The sequence below is a fragment of the Streptopelia decaocto genome (assembly GCF_964273445.1).
Source record: "Streptopelia decaocto genome assembly, chromosome: 2".
NCBI lineage: Eukaryota > Metazoa > Chordata > Aves > Columbiformes > Columbidae > Streptopelia > Streptopelia decaocto.
The window spans coordinates 115,737,222-115,761,718 of NC_138655.1; the positions used below are offsets into that span (position 1 = coordinate 115,737,222).

At 40.5% G+C, this 24,497-nt stretch overlaps 1 protein-coding gene across 3 annotated transcripts in view; it reads left to right on the forward strand.

Annotated features, from left to right (window-relative positions):
* The window catches only part of MYRIP (myosin VIIA and Rab interacting protein), a 220,324-nt gene that overhangs the window by 151,293 nt on the left and 44,534 nt on the right, over positions 1–24,497 (forward strand). Inside the window, exons 4-8 of one of the 3 annotated variants that reach the window (XM_082044877.1) lie at positions 10,929–11,065; positions 12,701–12,781; positions 13,397–13,494; positions 13,817–13,897; positions 15,484–15,633. In XM_082044877.1, coding sequence (XP_081901003.1) covers positions 10,929–11,065; positions 12,701–12,781; positions 13,397–13,494; positions 13,817–13,897; positions 15,484–15,633 — 547 coding nt within the window. The remainder of the gene's footprint in view (positions 1–10,928; positions 11,066–12,700; positions 12,782–13,396; positions 13,495–13,816; positions 13,898–15,483; positions 15,634–24,497) is intronic. The other 2 variants (XM_082044878.1, XM_082044879.1) reach the window with 2 other exon arrangements.

The window sequence follows — 24,497 nt, forward strand, 5'->3', positions numbered from 1 at the left end:
CACTGCTGGCTCATGTTCAGCTGCCTGTTGACCAGCACCCCCAGGTGTTTTTCCACCAGGCAGCTTTCCAGCCACTCTTCCCCAAGCCTGTGGTGCTGCCTGGGGTTGTTATGACCCAAGTGCAGGTCCCAGCACTTGGCCTTGTTGAACCTCATGCAATTGGCCTCAGCCCAATGATCCAGCCAGTCCAGATCCCTCTGTATGGCCATCCTGCCCTCCAGCATATCAACACTCCCACCCAACTGGGTGTCACTTAGGGCCTAAGCAGTGCAGCTGGAAAGATGTTAAATAGAACCTGATTTTCTTATTCTTAAAGAATTGTCTCTGTAGGTTTTCCTTAGCCAAATGTGAAAAGCTGTGGTAGTGATACCTCATGCAATTAAAGCAGGAAGAGGCATCTCAGTCAAGTAACATCCATCCTTTGGCTTCCATATTTTCATCCCAGTATAATGGGAAGCTGAAAATCCTTTCTTCTGTGAGTGAAATAGGGGCTCTTCTCAAATGAGTGTTGTGGATGTAGCCGAGAAGCACTGTGATGTTTGCAGTCCCAGTTTGCACTGGGACTCAGAGACCAACTGCACACTGTCATTTCAGTGTGTATGACCAGGTAGCTTTGGAGCTCTGTTTTCACCCCTCCTGGTCATATGCTATTTCTTCTAGTTCCTTCCATTTATCTTGGTTGTTCTTGATCAAACTTGCTGATACCACACACATACACATGTATCTTAGCAGAACTGGGTGGCCCTATGAGGAGACCTCCTGCCTTGTGCAGATGAGAATAAGCTTGGCCTGGAGAAGACAGGAGGATTGTGTGGCTTTGGAGGTTTTGTTTCTTAGAGAATTTTCCTCTGGACAGCAGATCAATTTTATCCAAGAGCTCTGCACGGGGCCAGTTTTGCGAAACAGCTGTATTTCTCTGGCAGTCTGGCTAATCTGTGCTTGCAGGACTGTTTGATTTTTATTATTGTGATACAAGTATTTACAAAAATAGAAGGGTTTTTTTCTATTTTTCATTATTCAAATAGCTGAAAATCCATATGAAAAGTACACTTGTATGTGTGCCCAGATGTAGAGCCCCCGTTAGTGAGGGCAGCTGGGATTAAAGTCTCATTTGTATAATTTGTAAAGGCTTTGGAATTTTTCCTGCGGTTTTCAGCTGTAAGCTGGAATTTAGCTTTTGTCAGACTGCTGGACAGCTTGCACAATAAAGCTTCCAGCTAAAAATATTTCCTGTGCAACAGGGAAAACCCCACCATTTTAAATGCAGTGACTACGAAGCTGGTTTGAAAGAACAAATTATTTTTTAAAAAAGAAGAAAAATTTTTTTAAAAAGGGATGTCTTGTGTGTTTTAAAGGCTAATCAAAGAGAGCTCCATTTGCAAGTAGCACAATATACAGAAGGCTCATTTTCTGCAAAAGCAGAAATAGAATGGTAGGGAACTTAGGAGGCACACGCTGTGTGCACAGGATGCTCAGTAGCACACAGCAGCAGAGAGTGCCATTGCACAGCATCAGGTCATTACACAGCATCAGGTGCCATTGCACAGCATCAGGTCATTACACAGCATCAGGTACCATTGCACAGCATCAGATACCCTCACTCAGTCCTTATTTGCCCTTGGTCTGTGCTGGGAAAAGCTGCTGAGGTTCAGTGGTTGAGTGAGCTGACCTTCTGGGGCTGGCCAGCTTTTCCCCATCTAGAACATTTTTCACTGTAATTTGAGGAAATCTCCTTCCTCTAACTGCTGGATGAATATCTGAACCATGTCCAGGTAGTTTGCCATCTGGGGAGTACAGCATCGCTCCCTCTCCCTCCTCCTCCCATCACGACTGGTGGGTGGCAAGGAAATATGTTCCCTTCACCTCCCAGTTTGGGACCTGCGGGGGACTTGGATTGGGAGGTGTCATCCTGCTGCTGGATAACTTAAGCTCCTCCAGCTGAACAACGTGTTTCTTAAGCTGTTGCGTAGCTTGTGGAGTCGCAAAGCTACAAATACATGTCATCTCAGAAAGGGGGTGGTGGAGTCACTGTGTGCGCAGCTCCCAGAAGAAAACAGCGCAGCCCACTTCAGCCAACATTGGGCTTGCGGGCTGAGATAACCAGTACGAAAGACAGGAACTGAAATCACATCTTGTCACTGCTCAGCAAAATTTTAAGGGTTTTAGCTTGTTTCTGTTGTTTTTACCTTTTTTTTTTCTTTTCGCTTGCTTTTTATAAATAATCTTGAAATGAGCCCAACTTTCTCTTTGATAGTATGTGGTGATGATTCCTGTCATCGTTCCTGGCATTTCACAGCTGTTTGTTCACAGCTTTCTCCCAATACAACAGAAACAGACCTTAAAGCGGAGGTTTGTTGTCTTTTTGGTATTCTTGAGCTCTATATTAAAAGCCCTGCGTATTTTTCTAATCAGGATTACAGAATTAATTTGCATGGTTTATCCTCTGGTATTTTTTTCTGATGGAGCAGAGTTTGTATCTCTTTTGTGAAAATTTTTATGCTTCATCGACCTCACTTTTTTGTTGTTCAGCTGTTTTTCAAGCATCTGTGGATTAAAAATGAAGTTCGCAGAAAGAAAAGCCTTCACTTAGGTAAATTGAATAACTAATCAAAGTGGCTTTGTCTTCTGTTGTTTTATTTAGTGTCTGCTGTGGTAATGGAAAACATTTCTCATCTGGGTGAATGGTGCATTTATTTGTAGCCATTTATGTTCACTTGTATTTTGACTGAAAATACTTTTGTTTCATTAACACAAATGCAAAGTTCAATGACAAAATGTTCCCAAGAGTGTTTTAATGTTGCTGTCTTCATTCTGAAGATTGTTTACATGAGGTTTTTATATGAATTTTCTTTCACTTCAGTGGGTAGGTGCCAAGGATAAATTCATAGTAATAGCACAGCAGGAAAAGAATGCCTCTCCAATTGAGAATTTGTTAATATCTCTTGCTGTTGTTGTTTCTGAAGAAAAACAGCAGGATGTATTCATTTTTAAGGTACTGTCAGTGTGGATTTTTGTTCACTTTGCCTGTTTTATTTCAGAAATCTAAAGAAAAGCATTGATGTGTTGTAGCAAGTAGAAACAAATATGACAGTAAAAGACAGTGTAGTTGTGTTCAGTGTAGCTGTAATAACTTGCTTTGATTCACATTTATTTGCATCTCACTTTAGCATGTTGTATGCTTGTGAATGTCATGGATTTACTAATGATGCAGTATCAATAAATTCTTACAATTTGCCTGAAAAAAATATCTAGCACCACATGGCCAGGATATGGAATTTCTTCCTTTGAAAAATATTGAGATAGTGAAAATGTATTTTACTGCAAATTAATATAGGAAAAACAAATTATTAATTTCTGGAGGAAAAGAGATTCAGATAAAGTGAAATATTTCTTTTTTCTTAAGGGGGAAAGATTTTTTTTTCAGTGATAATATTTCTATATTTACAATTTTATGTCATAGTATAGATCCTCTAGGTTGGATGTGGCTTTGAGCAATGTGGTGTAGTGGAAGATGCCCCTGCCCATAGCAGGGGGGTTGGAACTAGGTGATCTTCGAGGTCCCTTCCAACCCAAACCATTCTATGATGTATATGAATGTATCCTGTAATTTAAAATACCTTCATAAAAAGCACTTTGAAGTGAACACGTGGTGTGTTTCATTTTGGCAGTATCTGACTGCTCCAGCTTTTACACAGGCATTTGGATTTGGACTTGTTTCGATTTGGTTTCAAATACCCAATGGCTGCACATTTAATTTTCATCTGGGTTGCCAGGTAGTATTAATCTGCTGCATAAAGATGATAATTGTAATGAAAAGAAAATACTTGGCAGTGTGGTGGGGAAGTGATTTCCAGGCATTGAATGAAGCATCTAGAAGCCCTGAGAAAAGAAGTTAAGTGCTTGGGCCTCATTTACACAATTGATATCAGGATTGCAGACTGGTTTTGGCCACTGAATGATCCACAGTGGCTGCAGTAACATCTGGGGCTTGATAAAGACCAACCTAGCAATGAAAGCAGGAGTAAAGTGAAGAGGGATAGGCTTTTTGTGCAGGTGTGGTGTAAGTGGTATAGACATGACCGTAAGGCTTCTTCTGAATGACAGGCTTCGTGGTTTTCTTATCCGGTAGAGTAATTTGCTTGTTGATAAGGTGTAACAGCTGAGTGCCTGGATTTCTCCCACAAAAATGACATTTTAGCCCGTTGGTGTATCTGCCAGCAAGTGAGGAGGTACACTTTAAACCTTATTTCTGCAAGTGGCATCTGTGTAATTGTCCGTCAAAAGAAAAGGTGGAGTGAAAATATCCTTGACTTAGTTCAACAGGATTTTTCTTTTTGAGAAGTTGGCAGTGTCTGCAGTGAAAAGTCTCATCAAGGCTTTGATGGATGTGTGACTCAGAGTGTTGCACAACCCTGACTCAGTATCACCATGGCATATCTGGTGCTTTCAGTGGGATCTCATCCATAGGGTCTGTGCTGTGACAAGTCATATCCAAACAGTTACATTTGGCTTTCTTGAAAGAGTCCTGGTAAGGCCTCAAATTAACAGTCCTGGCATGTGTATTTAAAAATGATACAGACCACCTGGGTTTTTTGTTTGTTTGTTTTTTCCTCTTTGTCTCAGAAAAAAAAACAGTGAGAACGATCAGATGGCTAGAAAACATGACCTGGGATGAAACAGGATTCTCTAACCTTAGAAGAAAAAGAGTGAACATCTTAAACTGTCTTGTTTAAATAGAAACAGGGAAGATTCAGCTTAAATGTTAGGAAAACCTTTCAACGTTAGGATAGGAAAACACCAGAATGGATGGCTTAGAGTCTGCAGCACTGGGAGTCATTAAGAACAGGCTAGTTGTGTATCTGCTGGCAGTGATCTAAGTGTTGTGCATCGTGGGAGGGGGGCAAGGGGAACACCTACGCGATCTGCTTTCTTTCTTGGCCTGAGGCCCTGCCGAAGTGGCTTGAAAGCAGCAGTAACCTGTACTGCAAGCTCTCTGCAAGCTCCCCTGCAATGCAGCCTCTTGAACTTAAGTTCAGAAGTCAGCTCTGAATAAATAAGAATCAATCACTGATGCTCACTTTACAAAGCAAAAATGGGGAAAGATTGTTCATTAATGGCTGTAAGACATGGCAAACATCCTTATGAACATGTTGTTATGGCAAAAGCTTATTAGCTTTCGCTGAGATACTGTCAGGAGCTGTGTGGGATATGGCTTCTCACATCTTTTACCGCTGGTAGATGCCTGAAGAGAGGCCCTGCCCCTTCTTAGGTCATTACTTTAACTGCTGTTAACTCTGCACAGTCGTGATTTCACCCTGGTGTTTACAGTCAGCTAAATTACAGTGGAGCACTGGGTTTGAAAACCTGCTTCTTTTCAAAAACTGACTTTTATAACTGCTGTAAAATCCATGTTTTCACTTGAGTTACTATAAAACACAACATGCTTCCTGGGGGCAGCAGTTTGGCTTAATATGCCAAGTATGCATTTATTTGTGAGCCAGGGATTCTTGACATAGAACCTTGCAGGGAAAACAGAGGGCAAAATTGCTCACTTAAATGCTGACATGTTCTACTCCTATTTGTGTTTTCCTACTGGAGGACCAAACCGTAGCTCCATTGATATCTGACATTGTCTCAATGTTTTCCTCACCTGCTGCAGGACATTTACCCTCTATGAGGAACAGACTTGAAAGTGGTCTTCACCAAACCTGCACTCACCACCTTCATTCACAAACCAGAATGATGGCTCTGTGTTGAAGTTAAACCTAAACACTTTTTTAGCCTGAGAAGATTGACTTGGGATGATGGGCAAAACACTGAACCTGACCTACATTCAGCCACCATTTGTTCTAATCCTATCCTTTGCCAAAATCTTAAAAGGGAGATGTCTTGTTGCAGTAAGCCTTTGTCAAAGGAACCTCTTCATTTCTGGGGAAATGTAATTGGAAGACTGTAAGATGCAGAGAAGACCCAAATAGCTTCAAGGGAAAAGTAGAATAAGTATGCACATGGCTGCCAAAAGGAAGGAGGATGTGGTGATGGAGGAGTATGTACATAATGCTGGGTCAGTGAAAATCTATTGTTTGATGGCAGCTGGGGTGGGTGTAAAAGGCAAAAGGGTGTAAATCTGAACTGAGGGTGGTATGTCAGGTCTGGCACTTCTCAGAGAGAGTTTGAGGACATAAATGTTCTGGCTGCATTACAGGAGCCATCAGAGGTACATAACAGAGTTTACAGGTGTGCTCACCTCAGGTCTAGATCCCTTGTGTCTCATGGGCCTGACTTCGGCTGAACTCGTTGGTTCTGGAAGATCACAATATACCACTGGGCAAACCCAGTCCATAGCCACCAAGTTACTTGTCACTGCATGTGGCCAGTGTTTAATGATTCTGTGTTATGTCTGCCAGCAAATGCACACAAACACTTATCTGCAGTCTAGATGTGATCTCCAAGGAATGCTGTTTTGCTAGTATAGGGGTTACAAATTGCAACTAATATTTTATTTTTTCCTTTTTTTTTTTCTTTCTACTTTCTTTTTTCTTTCCTTTTTTTTTTGTTTGTTTTTTGTTTGTTTGTTTGTTTGTTTGTTTTTGTTTTTGTTAAGTAGAGCATCAGTTGAGTCTGTTATTTTCTTGAGAGGGACACCTGTATCTTCCCCATTCTTGTTTCTGAAAAGGCTGTTAGAGGCAGATGTTTTATTTCTAATTTCTTACATACTGATTTCATTCCAGTAATTAAATCACATGTTTAAAGGACAGCAATCTTATGCTTTGTTTATTTTAATGTAGATTAGATGATGAAGCTACCACAGGGAGCGTGGGTCACAAATGCAGGGAGGTTTAGTTTGGATATTATGGAAACTTCTTCACAGAAAGGGTTGTCAGGCATTGGAACAGGCTGCCCAGGGAAGTGGTGGAGTCACCATCCCTGGAGGTGTTTAGAAGATGAGTAGACATGGTGCTTATGGACGTGGTTTAGTGCTAGACTTTGCAGTGCTAGGTTGATGGTTGAACTCAATGATCTTAAGGCCTTTTAATTCAATGAAAATGGTTCTGTGATTCTACAGATAAAACTCAGAAAAACTAATGTGTTGGTACAACCATTTGTACAGTTGTCAGAGTGCCGGTGGAGTTTGTGGCTCTGATTTTGCAGCCAGATTGAGGGGCTAGGGGGAGAGTTTACTGGCCTGGCTGTTGGCACAAAGCTATGGAAGCAATGGTGAGATAGAAGTGGGAACTAGACTGAGCTGCAGTCTAATTTCTGTAAGTGATAAGTTCTTCTGAATTACTTTGGAAGAAAACTTCTCACAAAGGTAATAGAAAAATGTTATAAAATGGTTCCTTGTAGTTTAATTTGCATTATGAGTAGAGATTAAGGTAATGAACACTAAGTTGGTGCTACCTTAAGAGACTATTTATTGCAGAAGCTTCATACCATCTTTAGAACAAATAAAACCTCTCAACATTTTAGAAGCCAAAAAAATTAAAGTTGTAAATCAGTTGCTAAACAACCTCCTCTGTATTGAGTAGTGAATACTTGTAGTCATGCATGAGTGGAGTCTTTCACATGATTTTCTTGTGATCATCACTAATAATGAGAGAATGGTTTGTGTCCCCACTCCCCAGCACAGCTGCTGTACTACTTCTTTTCTTGGGAGAAGGCTAAAAATTGAGTATTTGGGTGCTGCAGGAGAGAAGTGTACTGAAAACCACTTGTAAAGATTTTGAATAGGCTTATCCATTGCTCTTACAGTGCTTCTTGATTAAGGCAAACACACTGCTGCACTAAGTAAAAGACAGGGGGTTTATAATACACATTCATGTTTCAATGTTATTAAACCAAAAGCGTCTGCCTAACTTTCACACTTTCTAGTAAGGCAGAATTTTAAAATCACAGTATTCCCCTCTGCCAAAAACACATAAAAATGCAACTCAATTCCATGGCAATATTATATAACATAAATGATGTTTTCAGCATTTCAGGCTATTTAGCAATAAAGACACAGCAGTCTTTATGGCACAGAGAGAGAGATAAATGGCTTCAGCCATTCCCACTTCCTTAAAAAGCATACAACTTATATTCCTTGAGTGTGAACTTTCATTTTATGGAGAGATCTTGCACACTTTCTATTAGATGTAATAAGGAAAGTGTTTCATTTTAGCAATTTAATGCTAGCTCTGTTGGAGTATTTCATTATTCTGGACTTATGAACTGCTTTTGCAGAATACAGCTTTAAAATGCAGGTCAACATTAAAGGATTTTGATATAAAGAGAAAATGCTCTTATTTCTCTTTTGAGTGGGTTCTTTATTTTAGTATCTGTAAAAGAAATACTCTCTTCTCCAAATCCTTTCTCCCCAGGAAGAATCTGCAGAGACATTGTGACTTATTTGAAAGTTAAGAGGCTGAAAAGCTTTAGAGGAGGCATTGTAATCTGCTATAAAATGTGTGCAGGACAGAGGCATAGATTTGGAGACGGTAGCTCTCCAACAGATAGGAGAGAAACATGAGATGATTAGATTACTCACAAAATGTTAATCCTGCAGTAACGAGGAAATTTTTTTTGAAAATCCCAGTCCTTGGGTTTATACCAGATAAGCTAGTACAAAGAGGCAAGCATCTCTTCTTTCACAGTCGCTTTGAGATGTATGATGTCCGATCCTTTTGACTCTACCAAAATTCACATATGGAAAATGTTATCATTACACATACAAAGCCTATCTCTAAAACTGTTTGTTGCAAAGCGATGTCTCACCTCATTAAAAAATCAGTGCTGTTAGCTTTCTGTTTATACAGAAACAGTGTTGACCAGACCCAGAGAAACATGGTAAGATGGGGAAAAAGACGGGGAAGCAGACTTGCAGTGAGTCTTATCTCTCATTTTTCCCAAGTTGCCAGGTCATCATTCATAACTCGGTATCTCAACTCATACAGTTTGTACAATGACATGGGTGACTTTCTTCTTTTGATACCTTGTCAGTCAGTCTGAATATTAAGAATTGGGTCTGCTTGGCTTCCAAGAAGATGACAAGTTAAGTGTTTTGGGCTAGTGGGGCTGAGGTTGCTTGGTAAATGTGCTAAGGTAGCTGGTGGGGGTCCTGAAAGCACTAAAGCAACATATCACAGTGCTGTGATTCCACCAGCGGTAATAGTGCTATGATAATTATTTTGTGGGCAGTGTGGAGAACACTGTGTTTATTGGCAGAACAGCACCCTCCCTGGCCAATACCCCCTGCTTCCAACCCAGTCTTGCAGGCTTAGTTTTATGCTTCACAACAACTGTGACTCGATGCTATTGACTGAAATCTCACACTCCCAGCATCTGTAGAAACTCAGTGGACAAAAGTGAATCAAATTCAGCAAGCAGAAGGCATAGTGTTTGTTCCTTTCTGGTACAGTTTCCATGAGAGCAAAGGGTTCCAGCCCACATAGAAGGTAGGTGTCTAACAACACCGATGAATTGCAGGTTTGAGGGGGAAATTTGCCTCCATTCACAGATTCATCACTGTGCCAACAGCCAAGCCCTGGTCGGTGGGTCAGGACTTGGACAGGCATTGTAACAGATTTCTTGGTGGCAACTTTATAGGCATTCAAAAATCTTCTGCTTCACAGACAGACTTAGACATGCTTCCCATTGCTCGTGCTCTATGACCAGGCACTTGTGCTTCATGAGATGTCAGTCATCTGTGCAGCGTGTGTAAGGACATTTTCCAGAAAAAAAGGATTTTTGCCCTTGTCACGTGTTAGTGATATTTGTAGAATGGTGAATATTGGAACTGCTCAGCCTTTTGGGAACCATAGTTAGGCTTGGGATATTACTGTGCAAACAGATAGTAAAGGGATAATATTCTTACATTATCTGTAAACATCTCTCCTGCATCTAATTGCTGACACAGCATACAGAAAAAATATGCTTCTTTTCCATTATGTGCTTTTTCTTCAGTTGTCTTGAGTAGAGCAGCTAATGTAACTGTAAGAGCTCACAGTTTGAATACAATAGGCTTAATTGATTTTTATTTTTAATTTTCCACTGCTGATGTTTGCTACTAAACACTTCCCAGTGGTGACAGAGAAGTGGACTATATCATGATGTTCTTTACATGAAGTGGATATTCCATTTCAGCAAGATACTGAAATTCAAAAAAATCTGGAGCTAAACTGGAGGTGTTTAGTTGAAACCTCAGGCTCAGCTTATTTTGTTACTGAGTCTCTCACAAGGTTCAGTACCCAGTGAGAACCACAGTGTTAGTCTCTCAATAAGTGGGATTTTATTTACATATGAAGTGGTGTGTGTTAAAAAAAAATGTGGATTGTGACTTGCTTTGCACTTCATAAAGAAAATTCCAGAGTCCCTGAAGGAAAATCTAACGGTTACAGTGGGGTTTCATTTTATTTTGGTTTTCACCCATGACCTCAGTTTTAAAAAACTAATAAGGCTTTGTCTACTCTAATGGTTTCCCCAAATATAATAAAAGCAGTTATATATTTTTATGACAATGTTTGGTTTTTGGTTGTTTTTCTTTTTTGCAGTGCACTAATGGCCTAATATTTTTACATTATCTGTAAATCTGTGTAAGTAGAGGCTGTTTTTAAAACCTTCCTGTGCTGCTCAAAAGCTTGTTTATATTTTTCAGAAGTCTGTAGTGTTGGCATTATAATGTAAAAGAGGAGAGCACCTCCCCTGGTAGTCACAAACCCAAATAAAAAGTTGAGTAATGCGAAGAAGATATTTGCTCATGGGTTACCTTTTATTTTTTTCCCCTCAATATACCAGTCGTGCAAAGTACAAGCAGTAAAGAAGTATTCAGAAATGAATATGTTTATGCTCTGAGGCCTAAAAGATCCATTTTTACATAAAAGGGTGGTAAACTGTTTATGTTTATTTGTTGCAGAATAATTCCAAATATGTCATTTATTTTTCTGTTTTAGGCTCCTAAGGACCCAGTCTCTGGACTGGTACTATAATAATGTCAAAAGCCGCTTTAAGTGTTTTGGAAGTGCCAAAGTTCTGAAGAACTTATACAAGAAGCATAGACTGGAGAGTGGAGTTTGCCCTGATGTAGTAGGTAAGAACAGCTTATATACAAGCTGAGACAATGGAAGTTCTGAGATGATTTTTAAAAGTTTTTTTAAGGCTATTAAAAAAAAAAAAAAGGAAAAGAAATACCTCAGTGGAGGGAAAAAAAAAAAGAGGTGAAGTGTCTGGAGAGCTGTTTCAGACTTCAAAGAATATTGAATCTTAATTATGCCAGTGATACAAAAGCACTTTTATCTTCAGCCTATAAAGTAAATTGCAGTATATTGCAGCCTGTGTTCCCTAACTTTATCACAATTCTGAGTAGTTAATGAATGGGAAAATAATTTTGCATTCAACATTTAGCCTTGGAGCACATTTTGTGGTGTTTGAAGCAAAATTTGATTAATGTGGGATACATTCAGTATCCAAGCTGACCAAAACTTAGATTGTCCTCACTTAAGAGTTTTGCATGCTCAAGGATCTGAAATGGGCCACATCTTATTTTTGTACTGATGTTTGTAAATGGTTAAAAGATGCTGATTAACATCAACCGTTTAGATGAAGAGACAAAAGTCTCCCTTAACTATGGTGTTACAATGCATCACCCCATAAGAAGTGTAATTGGAGATATAAAATAGTGGCATTTGGTGTAATACTGGTAACTTTAGCAAATTTCTCAAAACACAGCTAGCTGCATGTTTGAAATTTCATTGGCTTTATTGGACGAGATACTTCCCTAATGTAATTCTTTTGAAAGCTCTAAAAAGGCTATATCTTTTCTGTAATCTTTACTTTGTCTTTTTCTGAAATTATATAGTATGATTAGTGGACTGTCTAGTCCTTAGTGAAAATTTTAGGTGTTTCTTATGAATGTTAGCAGAAAACCCTCTAGGGAGAAGCGACCTATGCGTATAAATTCTGATTTATTAGTCTTTTTGCTTCCTCTGTATCAAATTCATTTTTCCTAGAGAAGGTTCCTTAACAGTTGAGAACAATATGTATGAAAACAAGAAAATCCATGTCAGTGAGGGCAGAAGTGGGGCAATGGAATTAAAAACCACGGGGATGGATCATTCAGAACTTCACTGTGATGTCTTGTCTTTACTTAAGCTGTAGTCACACTGAATTTGTCCTCAGATGGAAGTGTGAACAGTGCAGTGAGGAGCTACAGTGTCATTTGTGCTCTCTGTGAGACCTTCCTAAGGAAGGCCTTTGAGTCTAAATGTCATCGCTAACTTTCTTCTGCTCTCTGTGTGACTATTACATAAACCTTTTGTTCCCTTTGAAGACAAATACTAGTGTACGTCTCTGGGCTTTGGCTTATTTATACAGCATTGCCCTTTAAAATGTGGAATCTATTTCAACCCCAAATGTCATATTAAAGGCAAATTCCGTGTGTTTAACTTCTACCATGTAAGTTTTACACCTAGTAGCTTCTTTCTCTCTTTTACTATACAAATAGTTTTCTCCATCCAAAATGAACATGAAGTCTTTGCTATAAAAGCAGTCATTTGTACAAAAGCTGCTGCAATCATGGTTTATACACAAGGTAGGAGGAATGTTCTGGTTATCCCTCTTTGTATGCTGTGCCACCGTATCTTGAGTGAATATTCTAATCTAACAATGCCTCTACTTTCAACGAGCACTTCTTATACTAACATGCGGTACTGTCTCTTTTGAGCAGAAGGAGATTTTTTTGAAGGAAGCTTTGAAAATGAAGGAAGCATTTGTGGCAGTGACTCTACATTCTACCGACAGACAGAAGGTATGCTGCTAAAACCTCTTTTGATTAAAACACAGGCCTTACACTTTGAATTACTGGACAACTAGCCTAGAGTGCTGGTACGTCTTGTTTGCAGATCCAACAGTCTTTTAGCTGAAACATTTAGGAAGATACTAAAAATCCTTTCTGTACCATGCTGGAATATCTTGCTTCAGTATTACAGCCAATACACACTTATTTTATTGTGATTTTCTTGATGTTCAGTTTTTGTTACTTCTTTCTCATTCTTTTCCTGTGCTCATATATTTTTTTTCACTCCCTTTTTTGTATCCTGTTGGTGTTTATCAGAAGTTTACAGATTTTCTTCCCATGATTTCTTCCTATTTTGCTGGATTCTAAAATCAGCAGCATACAAATACTGTGGTTTATTGTATTTATTATTTAAGAAGAGACATAGAAATCAAGACAAATTCCTCTGTCTTAAGGATTTATTTTATTTTACTGTGTATAATTATGGATTGAGGAAATAAACTTTGTCATGAACAACTCAAGATTTGAATATATGTCCAGAATATGACTCTGAATTTTGAAGTTAATAATGCAAAATGTATGTATGTATATAAAGAACATGATGGTTTTATCTTATTCTTCACCTAGGACACAGCATGATGGATACCCTTGCTGTGGCCTTACGTGTTGCAGAGGAAGCAGTGGAAGAAGCTATTTCTAAGGCAGAGACCTACAGTGACAGCCTGGTAATATTTTTTAAGAAAATGTGTTAATTTAAATAGAACAATTATTTTTCTTTTAATTTGGATAGGGGTACATAAACAAGTAGATATGAAAAAAGACAAAGTAGTAGCTGTCTCATGCCATACCTAAAGAAGTGGGTGTGTTTTTTATGATTTGTATCCAAGATGCATGTTGCATTTCAAAAGGTGATATGCAATATAAGTACTTGTCATTTCTTCCCGCAGTGCCAATAGGGCATAGTACCCATTTCCTGATCTATAGCACTTCCGTGGAAAGTCTGGTTTTATGTGATTGTAGCAGCTACAGGTATCTGTTTTCACGCAGGACAAGCAGAACGAGGCTTGTTACTTGCAGGAACACAAGGAGGACCTCATAGAAGAGCTGGCCACAACCATTGTGCAGAAGGTATGGCATGTATTTTTTCCCTAGCTTGTTTAATAGCCAAAACACAATCTTTTAGCCTGATGAGCTTCAACTCTGCTAACAGCAGAAAGAATGACACCAGTCTGGAAAGTACACAGTAAATGAAAAGTTGCAACTTCAACTATCACAGTATAGGCTTAATCAGCTGCATCAGACAGAGAGATCAATCTACAAATAAACTTAATCCAGTACCTAAACTGATGGCCTTCACCCTTGGAGCTGAGAGGTGTTTCTCCCTCAGATCTGTGATGTACTTGCTTGAAAGAGGAGGCCCCTGCTTGGTGGAATTTTACATCTATACTTCATTTCCCAAAAGGCACAAAGTTTTCCGACATAAAGAAGGGTGACTTTTGACCATACCAACTCTACAGAACCCTACATCTGCAATACGTACAAAGAAAACATCAGTAATGAAAATAGTATTCAGTTAATGATGCCATGAGAGAGACACCCGAAAACTAACAGAACCCTTTGTGTGTCTGATTTTGGTGGCTTTTTCCAGAAAGCTCATTCTTCTCCTTGCAAAGCTCACAGTTGGCACTGACGCAGCACCAAAATGGAGGGCTAGTGAGAACAAATACCTCTTGAGTTTGTCTGAACAGTCTGGAGCCATGCAGGACAAGCATGAACAGTGTTGTTGAGCTCCCTTGATCAGTGGAGAAACTACTTTGCTAAGTTAGTGAACCCCAAATGAACTAAGCTAATTGCCACATCTGTGTATGGGATCTGGCATTTAACAGGTTATGAATCGCACCACAGAAGAGGAACATGTCATCTATAAGGCTATCAAGAAAAGCCAGAAGAGCAGCAGCTCAATAGAAAATAAAATGCCTTCATGTTTTAATGGAGATGTTAAAAGATGAATTTCGCTTATTGGCTCTTTTATAGTCCTGAGCCTGTCTCAGTCAAGCTTGAATTGCTACCACTTTTGTCAAAAGTTGCCCAGCAAGATCTTTTGTGCCACAGAATAATATTCTGTAGGTATTTTAAACTGGAGTCAGAAAAGTTGTGGAAATGAAGTGTAGCAGGTTATAATCTGTCAGTGTAGGAAGACAGGTACACTATATGATCTCTTAAGACAGTGTAGATTTTCAAAAACAAAAATGGTGCCTAGACACCTAAGACTTCTTTGTTTTCAGTAAAAGTGTGGCTAGATGCCATAGGAACCTTTGAAATTCCCCTCGTATCTAGTATTTTATGTTTCTTTGCAAAATTCTTGTCTGAGCAAATACTTGACAGTTAGATGGTGCTAATGTTTAAAGTGTTGCTGTAGGAACAGGTTTCAAAGTTTATTTAGTTCTTCTCTGATGTTCCTATAGGCAGTGATTATGATTTATTGTATTGATGCTTATGTGCTTGCAAGCAGTATGACTTCAGATGAGAAGAAATGCATACAGGTTGTCAGAATCACCCTTGCGTGAACTGGAGCTGAAGCAAAGAGAAACTCAAATGTTCTTCCTAGGCAGTTTGCCTTGAGACAGGGCTAGTGTACTTTTTCCCCATACAGTTCAGACAGTGTTTTCTAAGCACTTCTCTTTCCTCCCATCCCCTGTCCTCCTACCTTACAGATTATAAAGAAGCAGAAAAGCAAAGCTGAGCAGGCAGAGGCTGACTTTGAATGGCCGCCATCCAGGAGCAGTGGCCTGGCGTCGGTTGCTGTCTCAGATCAGAGCATGCTGACTTTCCCAGGGAGCCGCAGGGGGTCCTACACATTGTGGGTGAGTGATGTTTTCTGCTGCACTAAACTGGAAGACTGAGATAACAGATACAGATACTTACTGCCTGGAACAGTACAAAGAGACTTGCAGAGAACAAGTATTAAACCTGTTCCTGGTTCAAAAACTATCGCTCAGTTGCATGCTTTCCTTGCACATCATGGCCAAAAGTAATGGAACGGCTTGTCCTTGGTGCCATCTCAAGGCATATCAAGGATAAGAGGATTATTAGGGGCAGTCAGCATGGCTTTACTAAGGGTAAGTCATGCTTGACCAACATCATAGCCTTTTATGAGAATGTAACAGGGTGGGTGGATGGATGATGGCAGAGCGGTGGATGTGGTCTACCTTGACTTCAGCAAAGCGTTTGACACAGTCTCCCATAGCATCCTAGTTGCTAAGTTGAGGAGGTGTGGTCTGGACAATAGAGTAGTGAGGTGGATTGCAAACTGGCTTAAGGAGAGAAGCCAGAGAGTGGTAGTCAATGGTGCGGAGTCTAGTTGGAGGCCAGTATCTAGTGGAGTGCCTCAGGGGTCAAGTACTGGGGCAAGTATTATTCAATATATTCATTAACAATTTGGACGAGGGAATTGAGTGTACTATCAGCAAGTTTGCTGATGACACTAAGCTGGGAGGAGTGGCTGACACGCCAGATGGCTGTGCTGCCATCCAGCGGGACCTGGACAGGCTGGAGGGTTGGGTGGGGAATAACCTGATGAAATTTAACAAGGGAAAGTGTAGAGTCTTGCATCTGGGCAGGAACAACCCCAGGTTCCAGTATAGGCTGGGGACTGACCTATTAGAAAGCAGTGTAGAGGAAAGGGACCTGGGGGTCCTGGTGGACAACAGGATGACCATGAGCCAGCACTGTGCTCTTGTGGCCAGGAAGGCCAATGGCATCCTGGGGTGTATCAAAAGGGAGGTGGTTAGTAGATCAAGAGAGGTTCTCCTTCCCCTCTACTCCACCCTGGTGAGACCCCATCTGGAGTATTGTGTCCAGTTCTGGGCCCCTCAGTTCAAGAAGGACAGGGAACTGCTGGAGAGGGTCCAGCGTAGGGCAATAAAGATGATTAAGGGAGTGGATCATCTCCCTTATGAAGAAAGGCTGAGGGAGCTGGGTCTCTTTAGTTTGGAGAAGAGGAGGCGAAGGGGGGACCTTATTAATGTCTATAAGTATATAAAATGTGAGTGCCATGAGGATGGAGCCAGGCTCTTCTCGGTGTCAAACAATGATAGGACAAAGGGTAATGGGATCAAGCTGGAACAGAAGAGGTTCCACTTAAATTTGAGAAGAAACTTCTCAGTGAGGGTGACAGAGCACTGGAACAGGCTGCCCAAGGGGGTTGTGGAGTCTCCTTCACTGGAGACATTCAAAACCCACCTGGACATGTTCCTATGTGACCTCATCTAGGCGTTCCTGCTCTGGCAGGGGGATTGGACTAGATGATCTTCTCAGGTCCCTTCCAATCCCTGTGTGATACTGTGATACATCACGGACATTGTGTTGCATTGTTGAGTGTGTTGGGGAGGACTGCGTTTGTGATATGAGCAGTCTTGCTGCTTGATTTGAATGCTAACAGAACTCAATGCCTGAGTGTTTATTCCTTAAAACAGTGTTTATGCTCACTTAGCTTTTATTTGGATTTTTACTGAATGTCATATTTACTTTTTTACAATGTTAGATTTTTATAATGTTTTTTTCTCCTTAGCCATCCTAAAGAAAACAGCCACCACCACCAACAACAAAGTAGACCCAACCATAGAGCACCATTTATGTCTTACTCTAAAGAGTATTTCCTCCTTCTTTCACTTATTCCTCAGCACAATGTCTTTAATTTCTGCTATAAAGCTGAAGAAAATCTGACAAGCTGCATTAGTAACATTTTAAGAAGAGCAGCAAGGGAAAATAAGTGAAAATAAGCTATAGGCTTGGATAGGCTGTGTCACAATCAGAGAGGGAAGACAGTGACAGATGAGTTCCAGTGCATTTTGATACAGTGGTTTAAGCTGCTGCTCCCAAGTCTCCTGCTGCTGCACCAGTAACCACCTCTCCCTCACTGAGCAGAGCCACCAGAACTGAACATGTGCTGTGCCTTAGTTCCCAGCTAAGTTTGCTAGCTGACACTGCCAGTGAAAATAGATTTGTGCCAGAGTATAAGACTGTCAGCCAGAATTGCTGAGATACAAACTCACAGTCTTACACCCCATGTATTTCTAGATTGAAGGAGTAATGCCTTTAAGCTGCTGTTGTTAACCAAGTGATGACAAGTCAGGGTGAGTGTGTTTAAGAATGTTGCACTGTAGTTCCTAGGCATGTTGCTTGTGGAACATAAGTTCCAGGAGAGGCAGAGTTAATGTTGTGTCTGACTCAACTGTGTTTTCTTTCTGGAGTTTAAGGACAGGACCTGGGGGAACATGCAGTTCAAATCCTCAGTTACTACACCAGAATCCTGTTGTTCTGCATTTGGAGAGTTAAGCTTGCACTCAACACATTTTGAAATTCTGTTCTGAAGTAACAAGTTTGAGTGCCAGATTTTAGCCAGAAGGAGGCTCAATGATTTGAGAAACAGTAGACTTTGTGGAAAATACTGGAGTAGCAGAAATGTCATGCTGAGGTGAGAAAAGCCACAACAAACCGCTTTAAAACTTCTGTAGCCAACAGTCAGTACTAGAGATCCAGATGCATACAGTGCTTTATGAGGACTTTCTACCTCTTTACAGAGCCTTTCACCACCTTTGTCACCATTTGGTGCAATTGTTTTCCCACAGAGCATTAAGGAACACAAATGAATTTGGCCATCTGATCTGGATTCTCTCACCCCTCCCTTGAATTGTTTCTATCTTTTGCTTCACTAGGGTTGTTTTATTGTTTTGCCATTCAAAGTGCACATGTGTTTGATTTTGCTTTGCTTTGAGTATAAGAGAGTTTTCTTAACATCATGAGACACCCTTGGAAAGGTAGCATAGCTCCAGTTGTTCCCATAGCTAATATAGTTGTGGTTATGTCAGCCTAGGAGGCTAGCAGAAATAAAGCCATGGAAGCTCTAACAAAGGGTCTAATGGAACGTGAACTTAAAGGCAATTTATGCAGAGCTAACATAGAGCAGTTACAGCCTGCTTGACTCTCATCAACAAGTGTGGAACAACCCAAAATCCTTTTCCTGAGCTTACTTTGCTTTAATTCAGCTACAAATGGTAAGCATGCATCTGTCAGCAGATTTGGAAGACTACACTTTCTCAGTTTCTCCTCTGTATATCATTTGAGAAAGTTACCTTTTCTGCTAAAAGACTTACAGTATCTTTTTCTTTCCAAAACAAAACATAGCTTCTACAGAAGCTGACAGAGAGGCCCTGTGGTCATATGCCCTTTCTAGGCAGAGCTCCTTACTCCTTCCCAGGTAGATTTTGAAATTCTTGAGACCAAATCCTCAAATCCTTATGTGACTTGTATACACATCCTACCATTGAGCTGTCTGTGATAGCTTAATTTGAGCAGAGATCTGCCTATAATGATAAAACCCCTTTATTATTAATACATGCCACAGGTAACAAGGGAGCTCTGGCAACAGATTTATTAGGGCAGATATTCCTAGTATATCCAAGGTTTTTTGTAGATGGACTAGGTGGCCACAACACCACCAAAGGAAGCTACTCAAGTTGACTATTACTGGATTAAAGTTTTGTGTGTGAACCTGTTTCCCAATAAGGATTATTTAAGTAGAGCTTCCTCTGTTTAAGACTTCCTTTGTTACCTGGCAAACAAATTAGTACTTGAAGCAAGCAGAAGTGGGATATATTAAGTAAAAGAGAAGAAGCAGCATAATTAACAGAAGGACAGACATGCAGAGGAAAGGGAGGTAACGATATGAAATCTTAAGGCAGTTAGGATTTCATAATTTAGAACTGAAAATTTATGTTAGAGCAAATATTTTTGTCTTCTGTGTAGAAGATAATACATGCAGTTTCACTGTCGCCACAAAGCTAGTAACATACAATTACCTAGAGCATGCTATAACGCTGGCCTTTAGAAACCCATGTCTACCATTGCCTTGCATTTTATTACCAAAGTCCCTTGCTAATAACATGCGGGGAGCTGTAACAAGCCCAGGTATGACTATGGTTATATTTGCCACGCAATTTTTCTTTCAGTGGCAGCTATTTGTGTGCAGATCATTTGTATCAGCCAGAAACTTCCAGTGGGCTTGGGAAGCCCTGCGTTACTCCCCTACTAAACGGCATCTTTGCAGCGTGCAGTGGACTTGAGGTGTGTAAGCTGGGGACAATACAGTGCCCAGAGACTAATTATGTGAGATCTGCTTGGTTGGGGCAAAATCTGTGCATGTTAAGGAACTCTCTCTCACACACACACACACACATGGTATATCCTTGAAATATATTATTCATTGTTTAACTGCAGTATTATAGTGTGATAGTAGCTATGATACTGTCTTTTTCTTTTTTTCCTCTTACATTTCTTTGACATCCTTTGCCCATGCTAAAAATAGCGATACAGGGCTGAGTATTTTATTTCCCTATCTCATAAAAAGAGATGGATGGCACCATCTGTTTCTGATTACCAGTAAGCGAAGGATGTGCAATATTGGGTTGGGAGGAGTTTAGGGCAATGGGTGGATGCTTCCCTGCTCGCTGAGTCCATTTCCCTCCCATACATCACTGCCAGTGAGAGCAAATGACCAGTTGACATATTTTACCCATTTAAACACTGATGGAGTACAGGCTTCCTGGTGTGTTCTAAGTGCTGTATTAGTGGTCTTTATTTTACAGCTGAAAGATTGCATATGTAAACAGAAGCTCATCCATAATTTATAGTATATAAAACAGCTAGGGATATAGGGAAAAGGAGGATTTCATTAAATACACATTATGATGCACCTCAGGGGAGGCAGAAATTTACTGGTTAAGCTAATTATAAGGTCCACAGTGTACTGACAGGTTTTTAGTTTTGGGGCTTTTTTGCCTTTGATTTTTTTCAAAGAGAAGGTTCCACAAGCCTGAGGTCCAGTGCTGTTTTGGAAATCTCCAGAGGTTTTGCAGATGCTCTACACCTTTTTAGGTTTGTCCCAAGCAAATATTTGAATAAAACCTTTTTGACGAGGAATCATGTTTAGCAGTCACACAACACCGCAGGAGAACTGCTTCAGATGGGAGAGGCATGGCTCTGTAAGAAGTTGATGCCAGGTGACATCAGTTCTTACCTGTCAACAACTCTGTATCAGAAACATAATATTTATATTTAATTAATAAATACAGCACATCATAGGGAAGATGGAGCTTTTAGTTTTCATACATGAGCTGGAATCAGACAGGTCTGCCTCCAGTTGCTGAGACCTGCTTCCAGTGAGGCAGGTGTGCATTTATCCAGAAGCCCATCAGCTGGATCCTGATGGGTTCTTTACTGTCTTGTTGCCTTCCAGAAGCAGACAACTGCAGCACCATCTTCTCTGCACAGGCTGGGAAAGAGCAGTACATTTGAGATGGAAAAATCACTTGGTACTTTTGAAAACAGTGGGTCTTATTTATTCATATTTATCATGAGAAGTTTCAGCTTTCTCTACGTACTTTGCAGGTTACAAATCTTGCTGTCATCTGCTGAGTTTGCAGGTGTAACATTGTGTCACTACAAAAGTGATCTGGAGTTACCTGGCAATATGACACTTCTGCATTTCAGATCAAGATGGCCCTGTCCATAATAATCTGATTGATTTCACTGCTTCCACTGCAGCAGGATACAATACAGCTGCTTTTGCAATTCTGACTCAGCAATTAGCACCACTTTTTAAGGTTTCAGGTGGCTAAATAATCAGTGCAAGGCTAAACATGACAGCTTTTTCCTTTTAAAGTTGTTTGTATGGTTTGAAATTGTTTGAGATGTATCTTTAGCAGAAGATAACTGATTCTTGGCTTCATAGTACTGTTCATGCACTTGACAAACATCCAAGAAGACAGTTTTGGATGCTAGATATATGATCAAGCCCATGCAGGGCTAAATTCAGCTGAATTACAATTACTGCCAGCAAGCCAGGATAGGTTTTAAGACATGAAAGGGAGCAGGGGAAAAGACAGAGAAGGTTGATCATTCTCTATTGTTAGTTTTGAAATAATGTAGATCATATGTTGTTCTTTCAGCTCTATTTTGTTGGAAATATGCTATGCTAATACAATGCTGGGTATCACGAAGCTTTAAGGTCTAACTTAAAACCTGCGATGCTCAAAGCTAGTCTGCCTGACAGACCTTACTTTATTTTTAGATTAAATCAGAGTGTATATTGTCACAGCAAGAAGCAAATAATCACAGAACACTGAAGGCCTCCTATGTCAAGTGGGTGTTTGAGTAGCAGATGCAGTGATTCGTTCTGATGAGTGAGTGCACTGCTGAGTGCAACTTTGTAGGCGTAGGTCAGAATGGGACATGGAAGGTTGCATGGGGCACTGAGAAACCTATAAATTAATGAAAATAGAGTAATCATGTTCAGGAAAGAGTATTCTCTTAAAAAAAAAAAAAAAAAGGTTTATGTGTGAGGCTGCAACTAGACTTGAGATGAAAATGCCAGGTCACCTCCTTCCCCTACCCCTTTATACACATTTATTCTCTCAGTGGGACATACAAGTAGTAACTTAGAATCATGTTGCCATACACCAGAACAGGGATCTGGCCTTTGCTGCTGCTCAGCTTTCTCATCTGTAAATAATATAGTAATACTGTCATCACAGGATAGTAACTGAGCTCTTAGTGTCTTCAGATGAAAGATGTTAAGCAGCTGGGAAGTGTCTGCACTGTTTTTTTTTTGTTGTTTTTTTTAAAGAGATGTAGTAGAATATTCCAAGTTCAGGAGGAGATGAAAAGAATGGGCCATGGAGGAACACATGAGAAGTAGCAACAGCTAAATAGAATCGTAGAAGTGTTTAGGTTGGAAAAGGTCTTTAAGATCATCAGCTCCAACCGTAAACCTAACACTGCTGAGTCCACCACTAAACCGTGTCCCAAAGAACTTCATCTGCGTGTCTTTTAAACACCCTCAAGCACTTCTCTGGGCAGCCTGTTCCAATGCCTGACAATCCTTTCAATGAAGAAATTTTTCCTCGTATCTAATCTAAACCTCCCCTGGTGCAACTTGAGGCCATTTCTTCTCATCCTACCATTTGTTACTCGGGAGAAGAGACCAACCCCCTCCATGCTCCAACCTCCTTTCAGGTAGTTGTAGACAGCGATAAGGTCTCCCCTCAGCCTCTTCTTTTCCAGGCTAAACAGCCCCAGTTCTCTCAGCTGCTCCTCATCAGACTTGTGCTCCAGACCTTTCACCAGCTTTGATGTCCCCCTCTGAGCTCTCTCGAGCACCTGAGCATCTTTCTTGTAGTGAGGGACCCAAAACTGAACACAGCATTAAAGGTGTGACTTCACCAGTGACAAATACAGTGAACAAGGGTACCTGTAAAGTGCTGTTTAAATTACAATTGCATTGGTACATCTGCCTTCTATTCCTGTCAAAGCACGTAACAATTGACTCACCACAAACTTCTGTAGAGATGTTCACATAAATCCATTACATTGATTGAACTATGCTATTTTATACAGCTAGTACTTTCCTAAATTGTTAGCCCCATAAGTACAATAAAAGGATGTTTATACTCATCTTCTGAAAACAATATTTAAATATCCCTTGTTACTATGTTACAAATCCCTTGCAACCAAAGCAGTAGCATTTTCATGTGTGGGACCTGCTTACTATTTGAGAGGACAGAAAGTCTCTCAAACTCTATGGGTTATACTTCTGTGTGGTGATGTGTAGAACTACTTGTATGCTCAGCAGCAATGGGTTTGTTGGGGAATAACCTCCTGCCTCTCTCCCTTGCAGCCTATCACTGGATCCCAAACTGAACCAAAATAAACACACACCCAGATGTGGCTCTACATATTATTACACAGCTGTGCAATTCATACTGCTGACGGACCCATTCCTGGTTAGCTGAGAATTATCTTTGTAGTCCTTTTAAAGGAACAATGCTTTTAAGAGGATCAGCTGCCTGAGAGGCCAGCGGAAGGATGTCAAACCCACCTAAAGTATGGCTGGGCTATGTCTGTGTCACTAAGTGAACAAGCAGCCAGCTTGGGCAGACCCTGGAAGGACACATGTTCTAAGGCTTTTGTAGGAGAGGCTGCAGTCATCTTTGCTTTCTCCCAGTCTGCTCTTCAAGGATTTGCCCTGATGACTTAGATATTGTAACCAGGGTTTAGGTCAGGGCATGAAGAAGAGAGTTTTTTTGCCGTTGAGTGTGAAAATCTCCTATTCATCTGCCTGTTCTTGCCATTTTTCAGAAGCCATAGGGTTGTTAACAGATACTTTTCCACATACAAGATTAACTAAGGAACAGATGCTTTAAACCCTTGGTATTTCACTCCCACTGCTAAATGTCTGGACTGCATACATTTGAGCAGAGCAAAAAATCTCTTCCAGGGATAAATAGGCTGTGGCAGAGTGTCACCGTTTGCAAGCTCACACTGTCTCCTTCCTGGTGTGGGTGTTTACTTACCAGAGGATGCATTAGCTGTTGATGCTTAGGGATTGCTACTGTATTTGCTCAGGTGGGTTGGACCTGCTGGTTCTGTCTGTGCATTAATTGTATTCACAGAGCACAGAAGAGAAGCGATTGAGGGGTTTTTCCTGCACGGCTTGCAGGCGTAGCTGTAGAATTTGCGGGTAAGGAGAGGGGGTGGATAAGGTTGTGTTTAAACCATCTGTGTTTGTGCTGTCAATTCTAGGCTGCTTCCCTGAATACACAAGCTAGTCTTCAAAGCCCGAATTAAGAGCTGCCCTACAGGTCCAAGCTTGCTCAGCACAGGACTCTGC